This window comes from Ischnura elegans, chromosome 2 (genome assembly GCF_921293095.1).
Source record: "Ischnura elegans chromosome 2, ioIscEleg1.1, whole genome shotgun sequence".
Lineage (NCBI taxonomy): Eukaryota > Metazoa > Arthropoda > Insecta > Odonata > Coenagrionidae > Ischnura > Ischnura elegans.
In genome coordinates this window covers 12,614,843-12,641,013 of record NC_060247.1, presented here as the reverse complement: position 1 = coordinate 12,641,013, position 26,171 = coordinate 12,614,843, and the positions used below count along the sequence as shown (strand labels likewise).

Sequence of the window (26,171 nt, the reverse complement as noted above, 5' to 3'; positions counted from 1 at the left end):
TACTAAATCTCCTATTGTTATCGAAACCATATGAGGGCAGTCCTCTTTCATTGCATTGGCTAATTGATTATCGAACGGGAATGTATATATCTCTCTGCCGCCCTTGCGATTACTCGACGAATAATTAATTAATTTAAGTTTATTTTATCTCTGGAGCACCAGATATGGCGCACGCTGCGGATCGATGCTCTTGGGTCACGTAGTGAAGGGGAGGAGGGGGTTTAATTGACTCGTGTGACCTTACGTGAATGAGCACTTTCACAGTACGCGTGTGTGAACTGCCCAAGCCTACCTAGTGAATCACCAGGGCACGGAGGTATCGCTTGAACTATGGCGATGCATGGAGGAGATGGATTATATGATTACTTAAGGATAATGCAGCCATAAAAATAGAAATAATCATTCGAATCGCCATATAATACACTCTACAGGGGCGCAGCCAAGAATTAAGGCTAGGGGGGGTTTTAGGCGCAACTAATACTTAGGGGTGTTGGGGTATTCCATACCCGCCAGGTTAAATAGGAGTTGCGGGGGCCCTCCACCAGAATTTTTTTAAAGATTAATGGTTCAAAATGGCGAGTTTTACGGCTTTCTGAGGGATATTGATTAATTTTAACACTATTCAATAAGTAATTCCAATCCATTAAGTAAAATGGATTTAACTTAAAAATTCTCTGAGCTCTGGTTATCCCCCAAAACCCCCCCTCGCTGCGGCACTGATACTCTACATATGATATGAATTCGCACAGTACGTACGTATTTGAAATGAAACACTTTACTATTCCACATTTATTTCTATGTGTCTTTATTCTTCTAGCTTCCTCCAGCTACGATAGTATTCATTGAGAATATCATTAATTTCCTTAAAGTGAAGGTAGCGTTAATCCGGTGTCCATCTGAAGTTGAAAATATCATATGAGGCGATGTGTCTCCGATGTTATAAATCCAGCTTCCCTTTTCTGTTCTTACCCTTGCTACTTCCACTGCGTTGTCTCTGATAAGTGGAGCTTTTCGATAAATTTTCACATCACATGTCCTTCAAATTTGAGCACGAAATTTAAGATTATAATCAACTACAACAACATTACGTTTCCCGTTGGAATATTTGTACTGGCCGTATCAACACACAGACTAATTACCCTCACACCTCTCAATACCGCTTCTTATTCCTCTCCTCTCTCTCTCGTAGTAGCCACCCTGGGACCTGTTACCAGTGAATGAGCCTGGGAATTTTTTGATACCTGGAAGTGTTCCTGATCAAGCCATAACTTGGCGAAACCAGTTTATTTATTTATTTAATGCAGCCCAAAAACAGCACGAGGCCAATCACAAAGGACTCACAATAACAAAGAAAACAATTAAAAAACGATGAGCAAAATGTAAACAACAATGAAAAAAGTAATATTCAATATTATGATAAAATGAATAACAATGAATGGTAGTATTCATAGGGTGCGAGGTGAAGGGAGAAAATTGCGATGGGAATGGTGCGAGATGGACGAGGGATGAAAAAAAAAAGATTAAAATTTGGAACACATTAGGAATAGGAGTTAATAGGAGAAGGGAGTCTGAATAGAATCGTTTAGAGACGAAAGGCGAGAGGGGATGGGATGGAACAATGAAATAGGTCACTCTCAACAAATAGTTGCACGCTCAATAACAAAATACTGTCCCATGGAATGCATAATTGATTTCTTTAAAGATATTGCTTACAATCATGCACCAAGTAATGGGTGAAGCCATAAATGACGTTTAGAGAGGATTCTGGACCCCAACTACCTATTATTTTTACAATTACCGTGAAGTCAATGGTACTAAAACGGTTGAATGAGCGCGTTGGGCATCTGGAACAGCAGATCGGATTGGATAAAGGCTGGGTAGCCACAATTAATGGTGGAATCAGTTTTGATTCATAGGGCATTTGTAGCCTTGAATTAATTTAATATTTTTTCGATATGTCTCACGACTTAGGCGTTATTCACACAAAAAATCAAAACATGCGATAACCATGTTAAATGTAGACGATTTTGCGGCTCAGAATGGAGCCGAAAATTTCTCTTGATACAATTTGTAGGAAAATAAGTCGGTGAAATGAAAAATACTAGAATAAGAATGTCCATTTAAATTGTTGATGCTGGCTTCCAGTGCAAATTTCAATTGAGTCTTACAATTTTCAAAGCAAAATGAATGAAGTTTAAATTATAAAATTTATTGCAAGAATGGGTATGAGTAACGCCAACACTCTAAAAACAATTATCAGTCGGTAAGTTTAAAGATTCTGTCAATGTTTTACAAATGCTTTAATTTCACTTCACATCAATTTTCAATACATTTTGATAGCCTTCAAATATTCAGGAAGATAAGATTATCCAAATGCATTGAAATACGTCGTACAGTGGCATTAAAGCATTTGTGGAAAATGTCCAGTAACTTTTAATTTACCAATTAGAATTATATTAGAATTGGTATTAGAATTTCACCAGATTAAGCCTTATATAACTCCCAACAACTAACATTTATTTTTATCCAAATTAGTCTTAAATTGGATTTTTCATGGTTGCTTGGATTCGGTTATGATTTCGTCGAATTGTGGGGTTTAGTGACTTTAGAGATTTGCCATTGAAATGCGGAATAGAAATCTCGTATATCGTAATGATTGTTATGTATTGTCACCGCATATGAGATGCAGCCTTTCTTAACGCAGTAAATGACTGTGTAAAGGTTTACGTATATATTTGGAAGTTCAAAAGTTCACGTTCCCCCTTTATAGCTTAGTTGAATGACTACGCTTCTCGGGGAGGTGGTCATATATAAATAGTTGAAAGGAGAATGGCTTTCCTAGATCCGACGTTTTTGTATGGCCTTGGAAGGAACGCTGAAAAAGTGGACTTCAAGACTATAAACCGTACTTTGGCCCACAACTTTTCATTCACTCCTTAAAAAAGCATATTTGGTATGGTTACAGTCAATGCCGCCGTCGCGTCGCGCCGAGGAGAAAAAGGTGAAAAGAACCATCAATTTTCCGCAATAATTTTCAATTTATCCTTCATCTATGATAACAGTGGGTTTGTGTTGAAAATCGGTTTCGTGTTCTGCGGAACCAGAAACTTTAGGAGTGGAAAGTCGTGTGCATCTTCAAGGCTGGGATAAGAATTAAACCCCTGTTCCCCATTGCAAGATAATTTGGTTACATTTCTTATCAATTCCTCGTCTTCGATGCGACGCAATATTTTAAATTTTATTTACCATTTCAGAACATCAGAGGCTTATATCTATCAGACATGTCTTCTTTCCTGAATGAAGGCTATACTCCGCAAATGAAGAGCGTTGTCATAACAAAAGAGTTACGAGGAGCACTAGGTTTGCGATATTGAAAATCCAACTGAACTGTCATTTCATCGCAAAAACGCTATTTTCAATTGACGCAATTCTAAACCAGTGTATTCATCCGAAACTCTACCTCGACTTGGTGCTAAAAAATATTAGAATTCATGAAAATTATTTGCAATTGATTCTTATTTTGCATGTAGATTTCTGGTTATTTTTTATTTGTTTTTATTTATCATGTATCTAGTAAGTGGACATTTGATTAGATTTTTTTGCCATTGATGATGGATATGCCCATGAACCCTACATAAGGACGGTAATGTCCTATCTGAAATATGTTATCAATGGGATATGCCTCTGAAGCTGTCTCTGAGAAGAGTTAGTGGTATTTGCAACTAATAACTACAATAAATAACTCATTTCAGTATCGAAAATATTGTTATTATTGATTTAAAAATATATTTTACGGTATTAGCAAGGCGGTTTTTGATCGTGATAGGTATTAAAACTTGCGTCATGGATCAGTTATGTTGTCACCTGATAATTCACCATTCCCTGACACAATTTTTTTGGCTTTAATACTATTCTAAAACCAATATTCATCATTTTATAAGCTGTAGTTGTTTTTATGGCGAGCCTTTTCATTCCTTATGCTGTTGAAGCCTGCTTAGAACGAGAATTACTACCAGTGCCACTTTCAAAAGTTGGCGCTACATTGCTGCCGGCAAGTAGTTATCGTTCCGCTCAACAGATGTCGCTACTTGAAAACAAAAGCCCGTTACAGTAATTCTTGCTACATCGAAACCTTGACGACAAAATTTGCATCTTCGGAGAAATTGTGTTGTGAGAGCTGCAAATAATTACGCAACCACTTATATGTTTTTATTAGCATTTTCCGATGCATTATTTACATAATCAACTTCGACTCTCGAACCGAACAATATATATTTTAGTTTTGACAACAGTTAACCTTACATTGTTCGTCATTCGCTCCTTGATTAATGAATTTAGCTAATAAAACACGTTTACTCGCCGTTATCAAACCTCACATCGAATATAAATTCAATCATTTTAAATGCACACTAAACATTTTTGTGCCAGCCAATGAAAAGACTAACATTTTAAACTTCAAAACATAGTTTTAAGAAAGGGACCAAATTTTGACTGTTACCATGGAAGACAAGAAGCGACCATGCACATTTCGCTTGAGCGTGTGATTTGAATAACCTTGAGACATAAAAAGAAATGTAACTATGACCGACGAAACAAAGCTATGGTGAGTAAGATATTTATTAACAACTTTCTACCTGCTCTGCAGTCAATCCCTTGAATGAAAATACGTATAATTATGATATAACAAAAACGAGGCAATACATATGGTAATGCACACGCATAAATATTCCATTTAATCGTTTTAAGTCTCCTATGTTACCTGGTTATCTGTTCAGACAACGCTGTTTCAAGTTGAAAATTAAGATACGTCTTATGTTTTTTTTAATTGGATATGATGCGCCTTACGTGATGTCACTCGAACAAAAACACCAATAAGAGATGAGAAGACAAAAGACTTAGGTATCGTCTGGGAGACATCGGTTACATCAATCAACGCCACTGTTTTGCAGGAAGCCACGCCTCGTATAGTCAATAACTTTTGAATTTTGACTACAGAAGATGTTGCAGTTAAGTTTTTAGTCTGTTTTTGTGTATGAAGAAACGCCAGTTCACACAACACTTTGCTGCGAGGAGTTAAATGTCAAACTCTCCGCTAGAGTCGCTCCGGTCCTCGGCAGCGCTGGTAGCGAGTGAAATCGTTGCCTGAATCACGACCACGCCAGTGTGTAGTGTGCAGCGTCTGCCATGTTTGAAGGTATCTGTGTGGTGGGGCGTGCTTCTTGGTTTTCCGTTCCTGTTTGCTATGATTGAATGATGTGGGTCTCACATTTATCATCATAAGGATGTGCCAAGACTAGCGAATCATGTTATATGGATACCCCCGGTGTTACTGTCTTTGTGTAGAAGAAACAGTGCCATACATGCGAGGAAAAAATATCGGATTTGTACCTCTGGTGTCGTCCATCGGAAGAGAAGAAAAATCGTGGTGTTTTTATTGTTTATCCCTGCGATTTGACTGCAAGTGTTTAGCTTGTGAGTGATGACATGATGTGTGATCAATTTTAACCTTTTAACGTGTAGCATTTTCGTGTCTTTGCGTTCAGTCTCCCATTATTTTGGCCCCGTGCTTTTGACCCGAGTGGGCGAGTCCATTTAGTCCCCGTCTCGGGGGGGTGTGCGCATATCAGATGTGTTGAGGATCGAGGACGGCAGAACCGTTAATCGTTTTACCTTGAAGTTGCTGTTTGTTGTTGCAGAGGGAAATCATAATCAATGCGTATTTTATGATTAATATGTGCATGTTATTCGGATCGTTATTCAAAATATCATTTAAAATCAAACAGAAGAGGATGTGTTGTGAAGAAGGCGTTTTCTGATCCCATTCCGAAATATCATCCGTGTTTTCAGTCGGTCATTGAGCGATCGGGTGACGCCGTTGTGTTTGTTTCGTGGCTGAATACTCTGCACCGATCTGAGCTCATTAATCGTGAGCACGTGATACCTTATGGCTTGTAGAAATTAAATAAAATATTCAGTTCTACTTTTGTGCTACATAAATAGTGGAAGAAAATGACAGAACCATTCAAGGTTTCCATTACGCTCTGATATATATATGAATAAATATGTACCAGATCGTGTCTATGTGATTTTATAAAGTGATAAGAGGTGAAACACTCTCGGTGAACTTCGATTTAATTATTGACGGCGGTTTTAGAACTAATTTTTTTAGAAGAGTTTTTTTTAACGGTTGCTTAATGCATGTGTGTTACGATCGCGAGTGCTCTTAAAGTTTTACCACAAGTCAATTTTAACCACTGATATATAGTATATATTTCTTCAAGAAAACCCAAATTCAATTGTAATTCTGGAGCCGAACGCGCAGTTCGGTAGTTCTCCTCATGGTTCGATGGTGCTCCTGAATGCGGGGGTGTCGCCGGTGGCGATGGACAGCTCCGTGGTGGTTCAGGCCAAACGTCCCGACGCTTGGCACAAACATGAACAATTAATGCTCATGGAGAAGCAGAAGCCTAAATGTAAGTACACACGATTCCCTACATAAATCTCCTCATTCCATTGGTGGTTGTTGTCTTCTCACTTGATCAAATCTTATGATGGTAACATAAACACCTTATTTAAAGTAATATTTTGAATAGTGGAGCTACACTTTTGGCTGTGAGAAGACACAGAACCATACTTGGTTATATTTCTGTTCCTTAAATGCAAATCATGAGGATCTTGAAATGCCTCAATTTTAATATTGATAATGCTTCCTTGCAATCATTAGTCAAAGAAATCAAAACAAATCTGTGTTGTTACGCACCTTTTTAGCTGTGTGAAGCGTGCCTATGGATTTTATGTTTTAAAATGATGGAATAACATTTGTTTTGGTTCCATGTAAACACTCTGTTACACTCCTCTATGAAGTATTTTGTTTAGTTCTCAGCCTCCTTACACTACACAATCAAGGGATCAGTTTCTATGCAACATATGATGCTATTTACAATAGTTACTTACATGCCTACAACAATTCTCCCCTCCTCTACTGAATTTTTTTTGGGCATTGTTATGTCCTCATGTCATTCCCATTACCTGTGTTGCCGAGTTACCACTTGGATTCTCTTGTGGTCGTTGTTGCTATGCGATTGAAATCGTTACGATGACCGTTTTTCCGACAATCTTCATTACATTCTGTTCGTATTTATCAATATCGTTTATTTGTCATTTGTTATGCTGAATATTTCCCTTAAGATTTTCATATTTCATAGACAATACCTATTACCGTCCCTACTTTCAAAGGTATTTTCTTTTCTAATTTCTGTACTTGTTTCTGATTTTGAGACTATTTTGAACCCAATAATTGAATTATTTTATCTAGTATTAGTAAGAATACATTTGTCGGCTCTCATTTGCGAAGTGAGCATGTGATTTGGCGATGCAAGGTTTATTTGAACGGAAATGTAATTATTATGAGTAGGCGGAGACGAAGGAGAGAAATCACTTGGCATTTCATCACGTAACCTATATTTTGTTTCTGCAATATTCTCGGTGTATTGTGGGTTATTTTGCGCATTTGGCCGCTATTGCCCGTATTTGTTTTCATTTAGCGTGACCCATATTTCCTCGATATTTAGACATAATATTGTGCTTTTTGATGGGTTGTCGCGCTATTGTAACGGCGACTATGAAGTAGATTCACATGGCTTCTTTCGAGGAGGATTATTTTGTGACCAAAGTGTGTGAGGAATGTGCTGTTAATTGTGTTTTGCCAGTGCCCGTCACTCGGTTAAAAAAAAAACAGAAGGCATTTGTGTTTGTATGTCTGCTGATGCTATCAGATGCTATCACGAATAAGTCTCTAACTATTTCTTTGCAAATATTGAATGTTTGTCTCTCTGCCATTAGTTATTTTCACCGGAAGTAGGCTGTAAAGGGTAGTACAAGATCACCGTTTTACGGGAATGCAATTCAGTTTTATTTCCTGATGTTGGGTCCTCTTCTCTGGTTTAAGTATGCATTAGAGGGCAATTGTGAGTTAAGAACGTTTTCATTGAATTGTCATAGTACTGCGCAAATCTTTCTTAGATCGGAGCTTCGATATTTCAGTTACATCGTAACCAGGGCCAGGGTTTTTCAGCATAATTTGGGTTTATAATTGTTTTTTTTTTCAATGATGCTTTTTTGTGCCAATGGTTATTGGATCATTGTTGAGTGCGGCTATCGCATCAGTTTATTATCTAATTAAATATTATTATAGTTCCTGTTGCCGTTTGAATTAATCTAAGTTCTAAGTAGTAGTTGAATGGTTTCATCGTGGCAATTATTAGTTGCTCAAATTCAGTAGCATTTATTTCGCATTTGTTATGAAAAGAAAGATAAGTCTTTAGGGGAGGATTGAAGTCAAATATTTATACACTTTCATCTGTATTTTGACCATGTACATCATAGTGCCTTTTGCGTCTCAGCACTGTTTGAGACTGTGTATATTCGCACTTTAGTTTATTATTACGGTATCAATGTGCGAATTGGTCAAGGTGGCGTGTCTGTTTCCCAGTTGAAAGGTTGTGGCATAAATTCTTAATCCTCTCTTCCTATAAATTTGTGTTTGGCGAGGGAACAGTTTTGGCTGTTAGCGGATGTTGTCCGTGCCTTTTATCTCCGCGTTCTCGTGATGCAACGATCGGTCTATTATATATAGAATATTTGTAATGACAAAGTCGCACTTAGTGTCGTTCATTTTGAACAAATTATTCATAAAGCGTCAAAGTTTCCATTCCAAAATATAAATTCTTTTTCTCCTTTCGGCCATTCATCTCCAATCCACACACATTTTCATTTGTTTGTTGTTTATGAATAGTATTTACTTTTGGGGTGCTGGGGGTACCTTGATCTCGGCGGTACATTTTCTAGTCATAATTATTATTTCTCTTACACTCCACTTACTTGATGAGGTCAAGTCATCCGGCCTTTCTGTGTACTACTATCTTATGTAGTGAAAAACACTTTATTGGAGTCTTTTGTGAAAATGTGTCGGATTCCGACTGAATTTATTTCTTTTGACCCACTTCATTTTCCTCTTCATCACGAACCCCTCTTCCCTATTTTTCATTTACTTTTTATATTTTTGTTTTCGTGGATTTAAGTGAATGTTTTTTTTTCTTGTCGTAGCAGGATTGAGGAACACGTTGAAACAGCGGTCGTTAAGGATAGTACGTTGCCAATTCATGGTTTCGTGTCCAAGCGACAATCGTATTATTGTTGCAGCAAAAGGAAATAATGAAATATGGGCCGTTTTGGTGGGATAAAATATTCCCTGATTTTTTGTCTCATATTTACTTTCCTTCGCTATGTATATATTTTTATTTTTTTATTGCGCGCGTGTGAGCATGAGGAAAAAAAGGGTCGTATCCTAGGGTACGGATGGCACCGCCGCTCAGCAAATTCATTTGAACCCCTCCCCCCCCTCCCAACCCCTCCCTTGCTCCTTTCCACCCCCGTATTTTTCTCCCTCCTCCCTCCCTGTCTTTATATCTCTCCGCGTACTCCCCCTTTCGGCGTAGCAACCCTTCCTTCTTTCCTCGCCTCCCCTACCCTCGTTTGCCTTTAATCGAGCAATGCCGCAGTTGCCGGCGCCCCTTGTTTACGGCCGACTTGAGACGTCGCTGACCGCCAGGTGAGCCGCCTTCCAGGAAATATTGTCGTTTGCAGCTCTCGCGACCACCGAAACCCCCTACTCTCCCCCCCCCAATTTCTTTCTTCTTCTGTCTCCGTGTGTTTAGTATGTACTCAACTTCTATCTTGTGACTTAGTGCATCGTTTATGCTGAATCAGTGATCGAAGAATACAGCGGGGTAATATTGGTGATGGTGCGTGTTGCATTCCTTACCTCTTTTGAAGTGGATTGGCCTCTTATATTATCTGTACCGTGAGAAACTCGTTCTCTACGTTCGTGTGCTTCAATTGAAGATTTTCGTGTGTTTTTCCGTTCTATACCAAGTGTTCAAGATAGAATAACTTTTGTCGGAGGTCTTCTTCTTCAAAATTGTTCCCAAACAAGGTTGGTTTTAATTATTTCTCCTCGCATTACATATGGGGCGATAAGGTGTTTTATTATTCTGCTTATAATTTTATAATTTAGAGCTATTTAAGGCATGGCTGTATTTTCGTGGTCTGAGCTGTTTTTGTTTTCCTTCATGTTTATTTCATTTCTCCAGTGCTGGTTGGTAGCCTTTCCCTCCGTTGTTTTCGTTTGAATTTTTCTCAAATCTCTCCCTCTCTCCTTTGCATTATGAATTTGCTCAAATTTATAAAAATATTTATACTAGTAGGGATTGTATGCCGGACCATTAGCGAGGTTTTCTTTCTATTCGTGAGCGCTGTTACCCCACAGAAAATAATTTTCTCCCTGCGTGTGAATGAAGCCGAAGAGAGGTTGTGGAAAATATTGGGGATACTTTTTCTGACGCTTCATGTAGGTGGTATTTTATTTTTGATGGTCTTGAGTCGCCATGGATATCGTTCTTCGTGAACACTGGGCCGTCACAGGTTATGGTCACTTCCTATCCGTTCAATAATCTTGCTTTTGATTGTGAGACTGACCGAGTTTTCAATTTGTCCTTTATCTCGATACTTATCTCCGTCTCTTTGATTGTGCCTTCACGTTTTACTCATGTAATGAATTTTTAAGCAACGTGATCACATCTTGATCCCATTCGTAAAAGTATTCATGAGAATCGAGAACTCATTATTTCTCCGCGCCGAAGACGCGTCTATTGCGCTGTCCCGGTGAGCCAAACTCACCCTAACAAGCCAGTTTACAATATAATAGATTTTTTGCGCCATTGTGTGTGTTGTGTGTGTAGTGTATTGTTTGTGATAGCAGAAACTTAAGGCTAAAATAGAATTTTCAGTAAGACTAATACATTCATTTTTAATTAATAATTGTTTTTACATATATAAATTTTTTAAAGTTGATTTTTCCGTTTTATTAATATATTTTTTTCATTTTTGCATTATATATCTTTTTTTTACAAAATATTTTTTATTGTTATATCTTTTTTTATTTAATGCAAGTAGAAAAATTTTTTTTGTTAAAGTAAAATAACAATTTAATTAAAACCTTAAATACATGGCAAATTTTTCTAATCCTACAAGAAAGATAGACATAGGAAAGACTCATAGACGAGTTATTTGGTAAGGCAGTTTATATGTGGTTGGAATTGATGGATCGTAATTAAAAATGTCTGTTAGTAAGGAGTTTTTGGTTGCCCCGAGCCTGGACTTAAAATTATTAACTAATTTGGAAATAAATTGCTTGGCTGTGGGGAGTTTGTGAGCAGCTAAAACGTCCGACATTCGGGTAAGGCGGGGAAGGTTGAGGAGGAAGCGGATTGATTTATTTTGGAAACAATAATCAATCCGTTCTTTAAATAATTATAGCAACTGACGCCATTACCACTTGTCAGGTTGTGAGTTAACTCTCCTGTTGATTTTCTTCGTGTCACTATGGAGATATAGCATATACATTGTTTCCTTCATTGTTGATATCGACTGAATTTAGTGTTCGTTGGAGTTGCACGTTTCTTCTATCATTCATAGGACTCAGCATTGTTTTTCGGGGTTCTTCGGATTTCTCTCTCTTGAGAAATGTCATATCCTCTCTTTATCATGTTTTTATCGTTTTCCTCGGTAAATAAATTAGTGTGCCTGTTATGCTAGTATTATCCTCCTTACTTCTAATATCGGATTAGATATTTCGCGGTAAAATGCTGAAAATATTGGTAAAATATTCTCTTATCAGGGAAATCATATATCTCTTCGTCTCTTCCCATTCCATAAGGAGACTAAAAATATCTTAAATCATCGGTTAAGGGACATTTCTGTTAATAATTCCCTTTCAGTAGTGTGCAATGTTTTTTGGGAGGAGAAATCGATTCTTTTCAAGTGTAAGTACATTCTCATGAATACCTTTCATGCACAGATATTGTGTTTTTTGTTGCAATTACCGCCTGGCAATGTTTTTTGGCCTGTGGTTGTATCTAATTTTAGGACTTGTGTTTTCCTTCTTTTGATGTTTGGCAGGCGTAGCGAACGGGTATCGGTAATCAGTTTCTCCTCATTTAATGGTTGGTATTCCTTCTGTCATTTATATTTTTAATCGTTTAATTGGAAATTCGTCTGATTCGTCATTGTGCTCGATCAATATTGTTTTAATCTCAATTTGCCTGTATCCTTTCCTGTCGATCAAGGATTATTACTGTTGGTCCATATAGATTTTAAGCTTTCAGAAAATGATGCCGTGTTTCCTTTTTTTTGTAGTCTCATTTGTGCGACTGATTGTTTTGCTAATTTGCTGAATTTAATGGCAGTGGGAAGTTTGTGCTATAAAATGAATTTTTATTTGCCTAGATTTTTCCATGGACCACCAATTTCCTTTTTCGTAGATGATACATCGTTTTAAAATTCTCCTATTAATAATCTTGTTCTTCTGCCATCGTTGGTTTTGCGAGGCAATTTTTGGTTATTATCAGATTTATTTCCTATTCACCACAGCCGTGAACGGAAAGTATGACTGAGAGTGTGAATATTAAAATAAATGTCTTATGTTTGACACATTTTTCGATCTCCTTGAATTTAAGCTTTTGTTTGTGCCTTTGCGATGAAGAATGGGCGATTACAATTTACTTCAGGCGTGCGAAAGTGTTAATTTGCATGTATACCATCGTTGCAATGTAGTTGATTTCTCAGATGTATTCGGAACATTTCTTTCAAATTCCGGTTTTTCAATCATCAAAACTAAAATTGTATTTTAACTTCCATGGTCATGCGTTATTTGCCTTGGGGGAAAATCGTTTGTTGCACCGGTGGTGGTAAGTGACAAGTCTACCTTCCTTATCATTTGATATTTTGACTTGTCCTTGCTAGATTAATTAAGTTCTTCATACTCTGGGCATGTTTAATCCCTGAATGTTAATGACTAATTAAGTTTCGTTTCCAACGCGACTACTTTGCAGGTGAGAATGCATCTATCAGACGATAGACGATATTGCTCAATCTATGCACCTCTCCTTTCATTAATTTTACATTGCTAATGATTTTTACGGTGGTATTAGTGGCTAGGGCTTCATTCATATCATAACATGGTCAAGCATGTTGCTGAGAATTCATGCCAAATATTATCGTTTGATAAATAATTGGCAATTTGGTTTGAGTTAATGAGAGCTTGAGAAACAAACCCTACTCAGAAAAAAGTACTATTTGAACCAAGTGACTGTTGTAAACGTTAATAAAGCATTTCATACTATTGGTACTTACAAATATTGAAGATTATTATTTGTTAGTTCGTGTGAATCCTGTTCCCAAGCTTCTTCTTCCCTGTAGAGCTTCTATCCGTACCAATCACTTAAATAGCTGTTCATTTTTTTCTTAATATATATGTTTTGTTCATTTAGAAGTTCATCGGATGTCCTCTATTTTTATACTCCACATCGGAAGTAAGTATACAGTGTACGCCGTGTCAATCATTAAGGTAGAAATAATATATGGACGTCACGTTTCACTTGACTTCCTTGCTAATTACTCATTAGTGCACTTTCTCATTAGGGGGCAGAAACGAGTAGTATTTATAATCCATTGGAGCGTTTTGATACGCTACGTATAGTTACTTACAATTAGTTTGTGTTCGTGAATGAATCGCTGGGCCATATCCTCGTAATGGCTAAGTTTTTACACATTTATTTTGTCCCCTGTCGGTGCTATCCGGCATATTTATGCGGAGACCTTTCTTCATAATAAAAAAAGAATGTCTGCTACAGTTTTTTATAACGTGTGACTGAAGTGTTTTGCATTGTAATTCCAAGGTTTCGACAATATTCACTAATTTCATCATGTAAAATGCTATCCTTCTTTTGCCCGTAAGTTCGTCCAAGGAAGAAAAACCCTTCCGTTGGACAATATTCTCGAAAGGCGTCAGTCTATTTGTCTGTCTGTCTGCGTTGAAAGTAGTCTTCATTTTTTTTAGTTCCGCGCACATAATCGCAGTCAGTGTTATATGCGTACGTAGGTGAGGTGAGTGGTTGGGTTGGGCGCATCGAACGAACGTGATCGCGTCGGGATGCTGTTTCCACGCCGCTCTTCGCCGCATATCCGGTGTCCCGCCATGAGTAATCTCCTCCCCGTTGCCAAGGAGATGCAGAGCGCGTTTAATTATGCAGCGCCGTCGCTAGGGGAAGGGGAGGAGGGGGGGGGGGGGTAAAGGGGACCTTTTTCCTCATCGGGCACCAGTCGTCGCGCCCTTCCGAGGTGGTCCTCTGACCCCTCTCAAACTAACCCCCCCCCCCCTCCTTCCTTCACCACTCGTGGTTTTACCCCTCCCTTTCCTTCCTACTCCACCTTCTCTCCCTCGCGACGAAAGTATGATAACAGAATAATCTGTCTCGCGAGGTCCCCTCCTCCCTTCGGTAATTCGATATACTTCCCCATTTTTTATTCGGTCTTTTCTCGCCTTCGAAATAAATAATATTTATTTTTTTTTATTCTCGTGTTGCTTATCCGTAACATGTAGTGCTAGTCTTCTTTTCGAGTTTCGCAACTGGGGATTTTTATAAATTTATTTATTTTTTCGCGTCAATATTTTTTTTCAGTTGGCCTGAAACGAGCGCTTTAGGTATTTTTTCCCCTCCTTATGGTGCAAATGGTTGAAAAATTATCTGCTTTAGAACGATTTCAGTTCAAGGAAGATATTTTCCGCTTTGGTAAGCCTAGTTTTTACATGCTATCTCAATGTGAATTCGTAACCTTATAGTCATAACGAAAAATGTTGTATGTGTAATTTAGATTTGTTTAGTTTTCGTTATATTCATGGAGTCGTGGGTGTATTGAGGATTAAAAATTTCCCCCTTTATTTCTGTTTTTTTTTTTCAATTTTAAAATGTAAAATTTTTTGGGGACTATTTAATAACAGATATTTTTAGAACTTTGTAACGTCTGTTGTGGCTGTTAATGTTTGAAATTACAAATCTTGAATTTAAACTCCTGAACAACACGCTCCTAAATGCGGAATATGAATTAACCGAGGATCTGAAATGGTTGAATCCTTTGTGTTCTCTCTGATAATTACGTTACGTGGTTTCAGTTTGATGTAGATTCAGTCCTTCTGCCTTCGGACTCGTCTTGTCTTCGAAGGAAATTTGTGTTTTACGGTTTTCCTTTGCTTCTTTCTCTCTTTTCAAATCCGATCATGTTGCTATCGTAGCCGGAGCAAACCGAAAAATTTATTTTAATGCTCACGAAAAATTGACTACATAGAATAGCTTTTGGAGTCGAAGTTTTGAGGCTCTTGAAGGGTAACGCTATTGAGTAAATAACATTTTTTTCTCGTAGGTCAGGTTTTTGGATAGGTGGTAAGTGGCGCATTTTAAAACGTCGCGTCATTTTTGGCCTAAAACTGAACTTAGAAATTTTCCACAGTGTGGTCACTTGAGCTTCTGTTCCTTCCAATTTTAAAAGAAATAAAAATCTGTCAGGGCTAAGGGTCTTTGAAAATCGGTTTTGATATGTTCGTAGGAGAACTGAGTGGAGAGCTGCGTCAAACCAATCCTAGGATTGTTGACCAGTGATGATGATGATGAAGTTCGTAGGATCGTTTGAAGGTAGCCTATGTTCCACACTGATAGGATGAGATTTCGACTATTTCAGTATAAATTAGACAACGGTGAGATTGATCGCGTGAAAACTGCGGAATTGCGCTTCATTCAATGCAATGTATCCAATTCAATGATGTAAAAACCTCCGCTGAATTATTGATCGATGTGCAATAAATCCTTGCTTGTCATAGTTTCGGACTCAAGCTTGGTGGCGTTGACTTATTAAATGCTTGTTTGTGTTTACTGTTATAATTTGGCCTCTGCGACTTTATCTCGAGCTAACCGCTGAAATAATTATTCGATCTCTTTCGAAATAATTATTCGAACTCGTTATTTCAGCATCCATTTATAGTTGCGTTCCAAGGTTTGATTACTACAGTCCGCGTATTTCTCAGTTTCCCATTGCTAGATGCATTAGTTACCTGCTATTCGTACTTGTCTTCGTCTTATAAAAATATCTATTTTTTGGGAGTTTTCTTTCGATTTCGTCTCAAAAAGTTACCTTAATTTTTATGTGCGTGTGACTCTGACTGTATACTACGGATTAATTCTATCGAGTTGGGCAGTATATGGTGGAACTACATGATGTATTGAAGTAAAGAAAGCTTATTTTGTACCGCCCACAAAGCGAAAATTAGTTACACGACAACGCGTTTTGGTGGATTACATCATCATCGGGCCAAGTAAATGCATGGGTTAGTGATATTTAATGCATGGATTGGAGAACTTACAAATGCAGACTGATGGTGACGCTGCGTGTTGAAAATCGTTGTTACCAAGGCATTTTCGCCAATGAACAGAGTTAATCGTACAAAAATTTTTAGCGTACACACTTCAATGTTCAAATACTACGGGATATGCTACGGGTGGGTGTTTCTGTAGAAGTTCTCCTTCGTCATTTCATAGAACTTTCGATATAATTGATGGTCTTTGACTTGATTTCATGGAGCCTGTTCATCGTGTAAATCCCTGGTGATACTTCGTTGAGGATTTACCGGAAGAACCCGGATCTTTTCGATAGAATCTTTTTCGTCCAATAACAAAGTCAGTTTTAATATTTCCATGGCAGCACTTTAGCGTACTGGTCTCGGAATGTTCTCCGCTATAAGTTGTCGTCGTGCGGGTGCCCTGCCGCTACATGCGTTGGGATGAAGTGGAAGGCAGATGGAAGGAAGAACCGTCCACGCGCTCTCTGCAAAGGACTTCTCAAGCGACGAACGGACGAACCGCCTGCCGCTGCGCTGGTACATGGCGGGTCATGGAACTGCGGTGTTGTCCTTCAGACGTCACCAGCCGCCTGCCTGCCCAGCCCGGCATGCTAACAGCAGCAGAGGGGAGGGAGGGGCTGAGTCTGGTTTGAGAGTCGCGAGGGGCGGGCGGTCGGAGGGAGGGGAAGGGGTCCCCCCTCCCCTCTTCTCCCCCCCTCCGAGCCTCCGTGCCTCCCAATCGATATTACGAGCGGGCAAAGAATCACTGCATACTGGCGGGAAACAAGCGATGTGATGGCTGCTTGCTACCTACCTACCTCACCATCTATACTCCTTCTATTTCACCAAATTTGCACAATTGAAGGGGGCAATAACAGGGAGAGAGAGATAGCAACAAAATGTGCATGCATTCTATTCTTCAAACCCCTTGTGCCTTCCTCTTGTGCCTAGCAGTAGGTGTTTCCATCGACACAAGTTCTGTTTTCCATGCTGGCTTCATGAATGCATGTTCTTGCTCAACTTTTTGAACGCATGGATGTTTAAGGCTCAGCTGGTAAACTGTTACGTCGGTTGTCTTAAATGTTTTGGACCAGGTCAGAATGACTTTTTTTCTTCTTTTTTGAGAGCGGTTTGTTTTTGTGTGGTCGAGATATCGATTTAAAAAAATATCATTCCGTTGTTGTTGCACCCTCCATTTTTGTCAAATTATTCACTTCTCCGATTCTTTTTACGGTTTGTTCTTTCTTGCCTGGTGAAGTCATGGACAAATCCCGTTTCAAATTACATTCATCCATCCAATGGTGCTTCCTGCTACTAATTCGTGCTCATGGTAAATTTGAAAGTGGAAGATAGCTCTATCGAATTATGGGAAATTGATAATGGTTGTGGTAATAACACGGCATCCTTAGTGGTGTCCCATCAGTCCCACGAAGACTCCCTGGTTACAACCCAAGGTTACCTCAGCGAGGTCTCTACAGCCCAGCAAAGGTTTCATTCGGGTGGTGTGTCTCCAGTTGTGGCAGTCCCTGGCATAAAAGTATTACTTCTCTCTCTCTTTTTGGATAGCTCTATCGTTTGCCGTAGATTTTGTTACATTAGTCCGTGAATGATGGAAGATAACGATTAGGAATTAAAAGTACACAGCTTAGGAGCAGTTCAACTTAAATTTAATTCCAAATGTCCAGCTGTTGTGTCTCAGAAGAGTGATTGTTGCAGTTTAGTATTTTTAATTAATGCAATTATTTCCGACTGAAGGATTGCCATGTACCTACTCACCTATACGCCAAAGTTTGTTGGTGTTATCTATTTGCTGCTAGAATCCAGAAAGAATAAACGGTTACAATATATGTTAATGCCTATAGTTTAACTTTCTAGGCTGCGGGAGTTTCACCAAATCCCACGCGTTTGATATGTGCATCTGGTTCAAATTAATCCCTGGCGTATTATCGGTTGCCTTTGTGACTCACGGCCTTCTTAGGCTCAACGGTAAGCCTTCGGCTTGGAGATCATGCAAATTTATTCCGGTGTTTACCAAGAATCAACTGGAGGATATCGCTAAAATTTCACTTCGCCGTCTATTAAATCTTGATTTTTTAAACGATTGTGGTTTATTTGATAAATAATCGTGGGATAAACTAGCTGTCTCGCGTATCTGGACACGCTAGTTAAATTAAGCTGCTTTTATTCACAGTATTGTTGGAAATTTGTTTGATAGAATACTCGTGTAACACAAATTCGTTTTTGGAACATCTGGTAAACAAGCTTAGACAGTCGCCGGCCAACACTTGTGTTTGAAAAGTGGAAAGTCATAGTTTTGACGACAACATTACTGTTTGGAATGTGAAATCACTTTCAGACCTTTATCAAAACTGAACTTGTGACCTCTCCATTAGTGTACCTACTTTCGTTGGATCTGCTAAACTTCGAAACTTGCTCCATCGCTTTCCTCAGCAAGCTCTAGCTGGTGCCATTCTAGGTCTAATTAAGTTTGCAAGTGTTATTGAGCTATTTGCTATTGAACCTTGTCGAACGTGAGCAGAACTTTACCATATGTCAGGTAAACCAGGCACTACTTCTCTGTATTTGCTCCCATGTTCCTTTGCCATACGAATTCCGAATTTGACATCGTGATGCCTTTTTAGAGGATAAACCTCTATCGATAATTAATACCAACCTTACACTTATGCTTGACTCATTATTGATTGCATATTGTGCTTACCATACATTAGATTGTTCTTAAGAGAACTCATCTATCGAGCCCTAATGTAAATATGGTCACATTCCTGTCTTCATGTCATAAAATCGTATGATTTTCGTTGCATTGTGGGGCTTTCACCCGTTTGCCTTATCTCGTATTATATACAAAGACTGACGTATACTAATGGTCGTTTCTCGCACTTGGCGTTCTAACATATAACTTGAGGCTTGCAGTATAACATTTCCGAGGCATGCATCCGTGACTGCGGTCGCTTGAATCTCGGTCATACTAATAATTGATTTTATTATTGGTAGACAGCAGTTCTCCTAGCATTTGTTAATACTTTATCCTAAAGTAATCATTCATGTTTCTTCGGGAACTGGAAGTTATATCGCGGATTGTTTACTAATTATGTCAGAAGCGATGACGCGATCTGGGTCTGAACTCTGCACGTGTTGGGTGCGACAAATCATGTCAAAGTCCGTCGAAGCAAGATGCGCGTGCCACGTTAAAAGCGTCCACTGTGTATGTGTGTATTTATGTGCTTGTGCATGAGCACAGCAGCGGGGCGTCGTATTTATGGAGTTCCGGGTGATCCCCTTGTCCGCCTGCGAAGCGATCGCGTGTTACCTCCAGCCAGCCACGGTCTCCGCTGACGAAAAGGGATTTCCCGAAATATTTCGATCTTTTTCGGACCCTCCCGAAAAGTGGTATCAGATAGGACCAATTTCGCGACTGAAACTTCACGAACCCTCGCACTAATCCTCCCTCCAATAGATTATACAAATTGTGTAACACGAGCGTGCTGCGCCCGCTCCCAGCGGGCTTCCCCCGCTCTTTTCAATGCAGGTCCACAGAGGTATAGGCGCGTTTATAATTTTAAAATGTAGAAAATAAGGCAGGGTCTTATGTACAAATTTAATTGGAATGTTCATGTACAAATTGAGGCCAGAGGACCTCTTTAAACACGCCATTGGAAGTAATTACACTATCCTCTGTTAAACGCACATGATGACTCATACTTATCGTATCAACAGGAGACTTGAATGTGGAATCAGCCGCATTTTGATAAAAGTTATTTAAAGAATGCGAGATATTGTTGCAAATGAACAAATGTATCAGTTTGTGCGCCGTTAGCGTCAGGAATATTAAGTTTTTTTTACATTATTTATAAACCAATTTTAGAACACAATAGCAATATTTAGGAAGTAAGATATGTCGTCGCATGTTCTCTGATGAATACTGTGCATTTTGGCACCTCATTTGTAGAGTTTGGTTGCGTATATGTTGAGAAAAAGGTATCTATACAGTGGAAATAATATAGAAGATCATATTATAAAAAAATATTTTTTTATTTTAATGCCCTTTCTAGCATCTTATTTTCCCTTTTCGCATCGCATAGATTTTAGTCGTATTTTTCTCGAATTTCTTTACCGTATGTTGCTATGTTGGTATTTCTGCAGTTGATGACCTATTGCTATTTCTATCTGTGTGTAATGGCTGACTCCACTCACCTCGGGCGATAATTCCATTGAACTGGCTCGATAATCAATGATTTATTTTGTGTATCGCTGATTCCTGTTTGGTAGTGCGGTGAGGTGATAATTATAATTCCAAGGAGGCTTATGGAATAGGCTTGCATGTTAATTCGTCGTAGAATTTGATCAAAGTGGTAATATTTTTTTGTATCAAAAATCATGTCATGTTATTCTTGTGACCACTACTAAGTATTTGTTTTATTTGTACGATTATGAGTACAGGTAATGGATGAGCGTCGTTCAATATACTTAACGTCTCGTTTGTTGTGGTATTTGTTTGACTTGTTTCTAGGTTAATAATTATTTCATGAATTCACTTTGGAGTTGATGGTAGTGTTCTTAAGCGAACTTTACTAAACGATGCCTAAGTGCCGTAATAGTTTGTTCAATATTATTTTACGCAATAGTCGTGAGTTGATTTTTATTTTCCTTGCCTAGTTAAAGTTTTCGTGCTTGATTTCTATAGAATATATTTAATTAATTCATCTGGTGTTTTTCTTTCCCAAGATGGCATGCCGGTGGTATCTTTTCCGTGGGCGGTGTGCATAAATATTTTTATTGTTCTTTGATCGAGGGAAAGCGGTTAATACTCTGTGACCAGATGTACCGGGGTCAAGTTTCATGTTTTCCTCGTCCACTGCTGAGGCAATGGCGATTAAATAACATTATCGGCGAGTAAGTGATAAAAACGAGGAAGCGCGCAAAATGTTTGTCCACTAGCGGTTTTCCTTCAACTCACAGTTAAATTTTTATTCCGTCTTCGAATGTGGGTTAAACTCTTCCACCATCCAAATGTAAGTGCTACTGTAACTCATGTTTCTGGCCTCGAAGGATAAAAGAGTTAATAAAAGGACGCCGATGACGAAGAAATCACCAGTATTTATCTATCATGTTGTCATTCATTATGTTTAGCTGTGCTAAATTTCATTTTCATCATATATTCATTCATAAATAAATGTATTTTTCATTCTTGAAAATCGTTCTTACATTCTTGAATGTGTAGGTGACATATTTCACCCCTGAATAAATTTTATTTTTATTGAAATAGTTTGAATGTATCAATCTGAGATGCAATCAATATTTGCGTTATTTTCTGTTTTGGGCCAAGAATGTATCTGGACATTATCGTGTACTTCAGAGTCACCAATTCTCTCGTATTTCATTAATATTTCGAATTTCTTTTCTGCTCGGTGAAATTTTGGCCTCATAAAATATAAAGCCGTAAGGTTTTCTTTTGTGGTGTAAGATTTAATAAAGTATTCTTAAAAAAAGTAGTGTTCATAAAATGGCGTCGTATCTCTTCTTGTGTTTCGTTCCGCCTTGCACTGACAAATGATTTATCTTTTGGGCGAATACCCGAAGTCTAGTGACCTCACTTCTTGTCTGTGGGCGGTAATGGATACCTGCAGGTTCGCAGTCTACTTCGATGATTTCCTTGCACCGTCCGTAGGGATTTTTTATTGGTCTGAAATAAGCGCGATTTTCCGCCGCGTTGGCTCTTTACATTAATCTGACGGTTCCTCTCTCTGCAGGACTGGAAAGGGCTCTCTCTCTTTGCACGCCAAGTATTCGTTGAAAAGAGAGTGACCGTGAACCAGGTCTGCCGATTCCCTTCATCGATGCCATTCGTGTCCGCGTGCATTGAGGCGTTCAGCATTCAGCCAAAATATTATTTCTCGATTTCTCGGATCGCATTCGTCCTGGACCAAAACGGGGAAGGAAATATTTTACAAAAAAATGAACAAGATCCGTCGATACAACGCATGGGATGTTCTCTGGGAGATACATTCAAGAAAATGAATTTCCTTTCATAATGTATTATTTTTTTCGCTGCGCCGTCATCTCCGTGTAGCTGCAGCCGATAAGGAATCGGTCGCAACCCGTTTCGCCTCTTTTTTCTTTTCGATCATTTTTTCCTATATACCTATAACATCTCTACCATCCCGCTAGGTAGGTATCTGTTTTCTTTCCCTTTTGTTGCGAATTCTTGGTCGGAATTATCAGAAGGATTCCCAGCATGGGAGTTTTCCTTGCCGCTCGCTGGACCGTGAGAGTTCCCAATCAGAGCAGGAGGAATGGGATTGGGGGGTTGAGGATTGATTTTGCCGGTCCGTTTCTACGCTGCCTCCATCCACATGGACGCATCGGCTCGCGCTGCCGTTTTGTCGTGTGTGGGGGAGGTCGGAGAAACGCGGTGTCCGACCATAATACCCTTTTTATCGTCGTTGTGACCCCCCGGCCTCCCTCCTTTTCTGGACCAGGCGGTTCCTCCTTTCTTCGTCGTCGTCTGCCGCTTTCCAGTTTCCGACCAAGTCCCGCCTCTTTGTGTTGAGGAGGTCTTTTTCAAAGGGCTTGCACCACCCGTCTGGGAAACTAGAAGAAAATAGAGGGCGAGTATTCTCTTAAGTGCGGTTGTTACCTTTCTGGGGTTTCATATCGTTAAGTACATATTCCGAGAAAGTTATCTTCTGTGGGTGAGAATATGTTCGTGGCTTAGGCTAAATTAGGTAGTTATAGCAGTTCTCATTCGAGCATATGCCGACTTGCTGCCAAATTTTTGTCATCTTTAAAGATGCGATGTTATCTTCAATAAATTGACTTTCTTATTGCCTGATTCAGGGAAATGTTAATTTCAATATGAAATTTAGGCCATTTTTCGAAATTTCAAACTATGTATAAGACCCGTTCTGGTGGCGGTAACGATTTGACTACCGTCGGCCTTTTTATAGAAAAAACTGTCTACAACGATCTGTCCTTTTGTGACACTCGCTCATACGGTTAATTGCTAATTTTCCCAAATTCTCATTTTACTCGCATTGATAAGAGCTTAATCGTTACAGCACTGATGGTATTCCTCCCTTTAATCTTCGTTCAGCGCGGAATTTCAGTGACTGTATTAGGTCCTCGAGGCAATTGGCGAAGATATTATTGTGCATTAGACCGGAAGGCATATAGGGTCAATACATCCTCGCCATTGTGTTCCCTGCTTTCAGTTAATTTTTTCGTAAATTTACTTTCATCGCCATTATGTATGTGCACTTTTTTGTGCTCGAGAGATGTGGTCGCATTATTTCGTACAGTGTTTTTATGGCTGCTGTTCGGCGAAAGAGCGTCTTAGGTACTAATTTGACGAGTTGAAGTTTGAGTGAGGGAAGGAATAAATATTTGCTTCAATATCTTCTCTATATTAATCTATTTTAAATATTGTAATGAACTTTTTAATCGGGAAAATCTTAAGTAAGTTGTTAAATTTGGAGATGTTGGCATACAGTGGTTTGTCTCAAATCTTAGCTGAATATGGTAGTGGTGTTTTTAAATCCTCCGCTTCAAATCGTTTCAGATACGCTCTCATAATTTCATAACCAGTACTTAGATCCTCTTATTTATATTACATTACTCAATAGTAACCATCGCCATAATCTCCACCTAATATTCTCTCTCGGAAATGAATTCATTCTTCGTTGTCAGACCCCCTCCTCCGTCCTCCACTGGAGCGCAGTAGCGAGTTAGAGCATACGCAAAAAAAAGAAAATAAAAACAAACGCGCGGCTTCCGTGGCCATTGAGGAATGAAGAGAAAGGGGCGAGCATGTAGTGCATCGTTTGAAGAGAGAAGACATTTGTGTTTTTCTTTTCGTTCCTGGTCGTCCATTGTGCCCACGCCCATGTGCGGGGGAGCGAGGAAGGTCTGGTGGAAAGGTCTTCTTGTCCATCATGATCCGTCCCAAGGAATTTTCCCCTTTCTCTGCCTTTAATCCATCCCGCGCGGCGGAGGAGAGACCGCGGGGGTCCCTCCGTCCTCTGCACCTTGTTCCCCTGGGGTCGTCTTTCACTCTCCCTCCCCCCCTCCCTGGACCTAATCTCTCTCTCTCTCTCCTGCTCATCCCATCCGCCGCCTTATTTTCCACCCTTTCCTCTCATCCCTCCCTCTCCTGCATCCTGGATTTCATTCCGCGCCCTCTTTCTACCTATATGCTCGCGCCCCATTATTTGGGATTAGTTTTATTTCTCTTCTACCGCGTTTTTTTATTACTTCTATGCTTGTTTTTTTTAAATATTTTTGAAATGTTTTTCTTGATTTTTATGCCCTTTCATTTCCACTTTCCCATTTCGTCGGGTTTCTCTTATCGTCGCCTGTTTTCCTTCTTAATTTATTTTTGTTATCGTAATTTTTTTTCATTCCATCGTCTTTTTCTTAATGCGTTCACGGTTCTTCCTCTTGAAATCACCTAAATATTCCCCTGCTTCGCCTTGTGAGGTTTTCTCCTTCTGTATTTTTTTATATTTTGGCATGTAGGTGCACATTAATGCTTGTCGGATTCTGGAGTCGTGATGGTTCTGTTGCCCAAACTTATTCGAATCGTTTTTTTCTTTTTGTGTTTAGATCTATACATTTTTCGAGCCTCGATATTTCTATCACGCCAACCCTTCGCTTTGATACTGACGAGTAATTTGAATATCGTATGCATAATGAGAGGCTTTTTCTTCATTCGTCGTGTTAGATATATCTTGGTATGGGCCGCCTGCTCTTCCGGCCAGCACGTGTTTGGGTGAGCGTTTAACGCAAAACTCCTCTGAAGCTTATCCGTATATCGAGTTTCACTTCATTTTTAGCATGCTGGTGTTGGAAATGGAATAAATGCGAGGAAAAAAATCTTATTGTTGCTTCTCCTTTCGCTTTCTTAACTTGAAGTAGGTTTTGAAAGAGATACTAGCTGATTAGGGATGAATTGCATTGCGATTGATTAGTTGGTAATACTTGGTCATATTAGTTTTTCTGTGAGGAATGAGAAATATAAAAAAGGTATATCACGGATTGGCGTTGGTCTTGGTAGGCATCGAAATATCGTCAGTTTAATGTCAATGGATGAGATACTGTACCTGGGGCTACGTTCATTGTGATAACTCTTCAAATAAGCCTTTTGGAGTGTATTGTTAATGATAGAAGAACGCCTTCAAAGTGTCCTCCCCGATTCGTTTTCTCTATTGCCTATTTAAAAGGTATGGATAGAATCGCCAATGCAAATCTTGATATGGATGTGTAGTTAACCGTTGTAGTTAATTTTATACGAGTGGATACCTGTCGTTTATCTCGTACTTGTTCTATCCTTATGTATGATCTTCGTGTATCATGTGCTTTTTGCGGTCAAAAACGTATCCAGGAGCGTCGGAAGAGAGATGTAACCACCACGACCGTAACCATGTAAACGGAGGAGCAATTAAATTTCAGGGGTTCATATAAATTTCGAAAATGTTTAAGTGCATATTAAAGTTAGGTTTACAAGTTGTTCTGGGTCTTGAAATTTCCTGATGAATTGCATGCGTTGAAACGAGGTTTCTGAAAAGTTTAAAGTTTTATTTTTAAAAACTTCGACAATACTTAATTTTTACTCTTCTTATCAGATTTTGAACTTTTTATTTTTTAATCAGATTTTTAAATAAATAGATTCAGTTTTCACTTGGTGGAAATTCATGATGATTGAAAATATGCAACCTCTGTAAATTTCCACTGAATTATAAAAATCTGTGGAATGCTACAAAGGTTATATTTATCTTTATTCATCAGATTTTTACATCTGTGGGGTTTGCAATTCCCCAATGTTTAAACCCCCTGGACACGCCTATGTCTAGCATCCAAATACCCTGCA

The 26,171-nt window shown here is 38.9% G+C and overlaps 1 protein-coding gene across 2 annotated transcripts in view; it reads left to right on the top strand.

Moving 5' to 3' along the window:
- The first annotated feature begins 4,910 nt into the window (after positions 1 to 4,910).
- Positions 4,911 to 26,171, top strand: part of LOC124153383 (dual specificity tyrosine-phosphorylation-regulated kinase 1B) — a 397,480-nt gene continuing 376,219 nt past the window's right edge. Inside the window, exon 1 of one of the 2 annotated variants that reach the window (XM_046526503.1) lies at positions 4,911 to 6,473. In XM_046526503.1, the coding sequence (XP_046382459.1) occupies positions 6,347 to 6,473 (127 nt within the window). In that variant the 5' untranslated portion in view covers positions 4,911 to 6,346. The remainder of the gene's footprint in view (positions 6,474 to 26,171) is intronic. The other variant, XM_046526502.1, reaches the window with a different exon arrangement.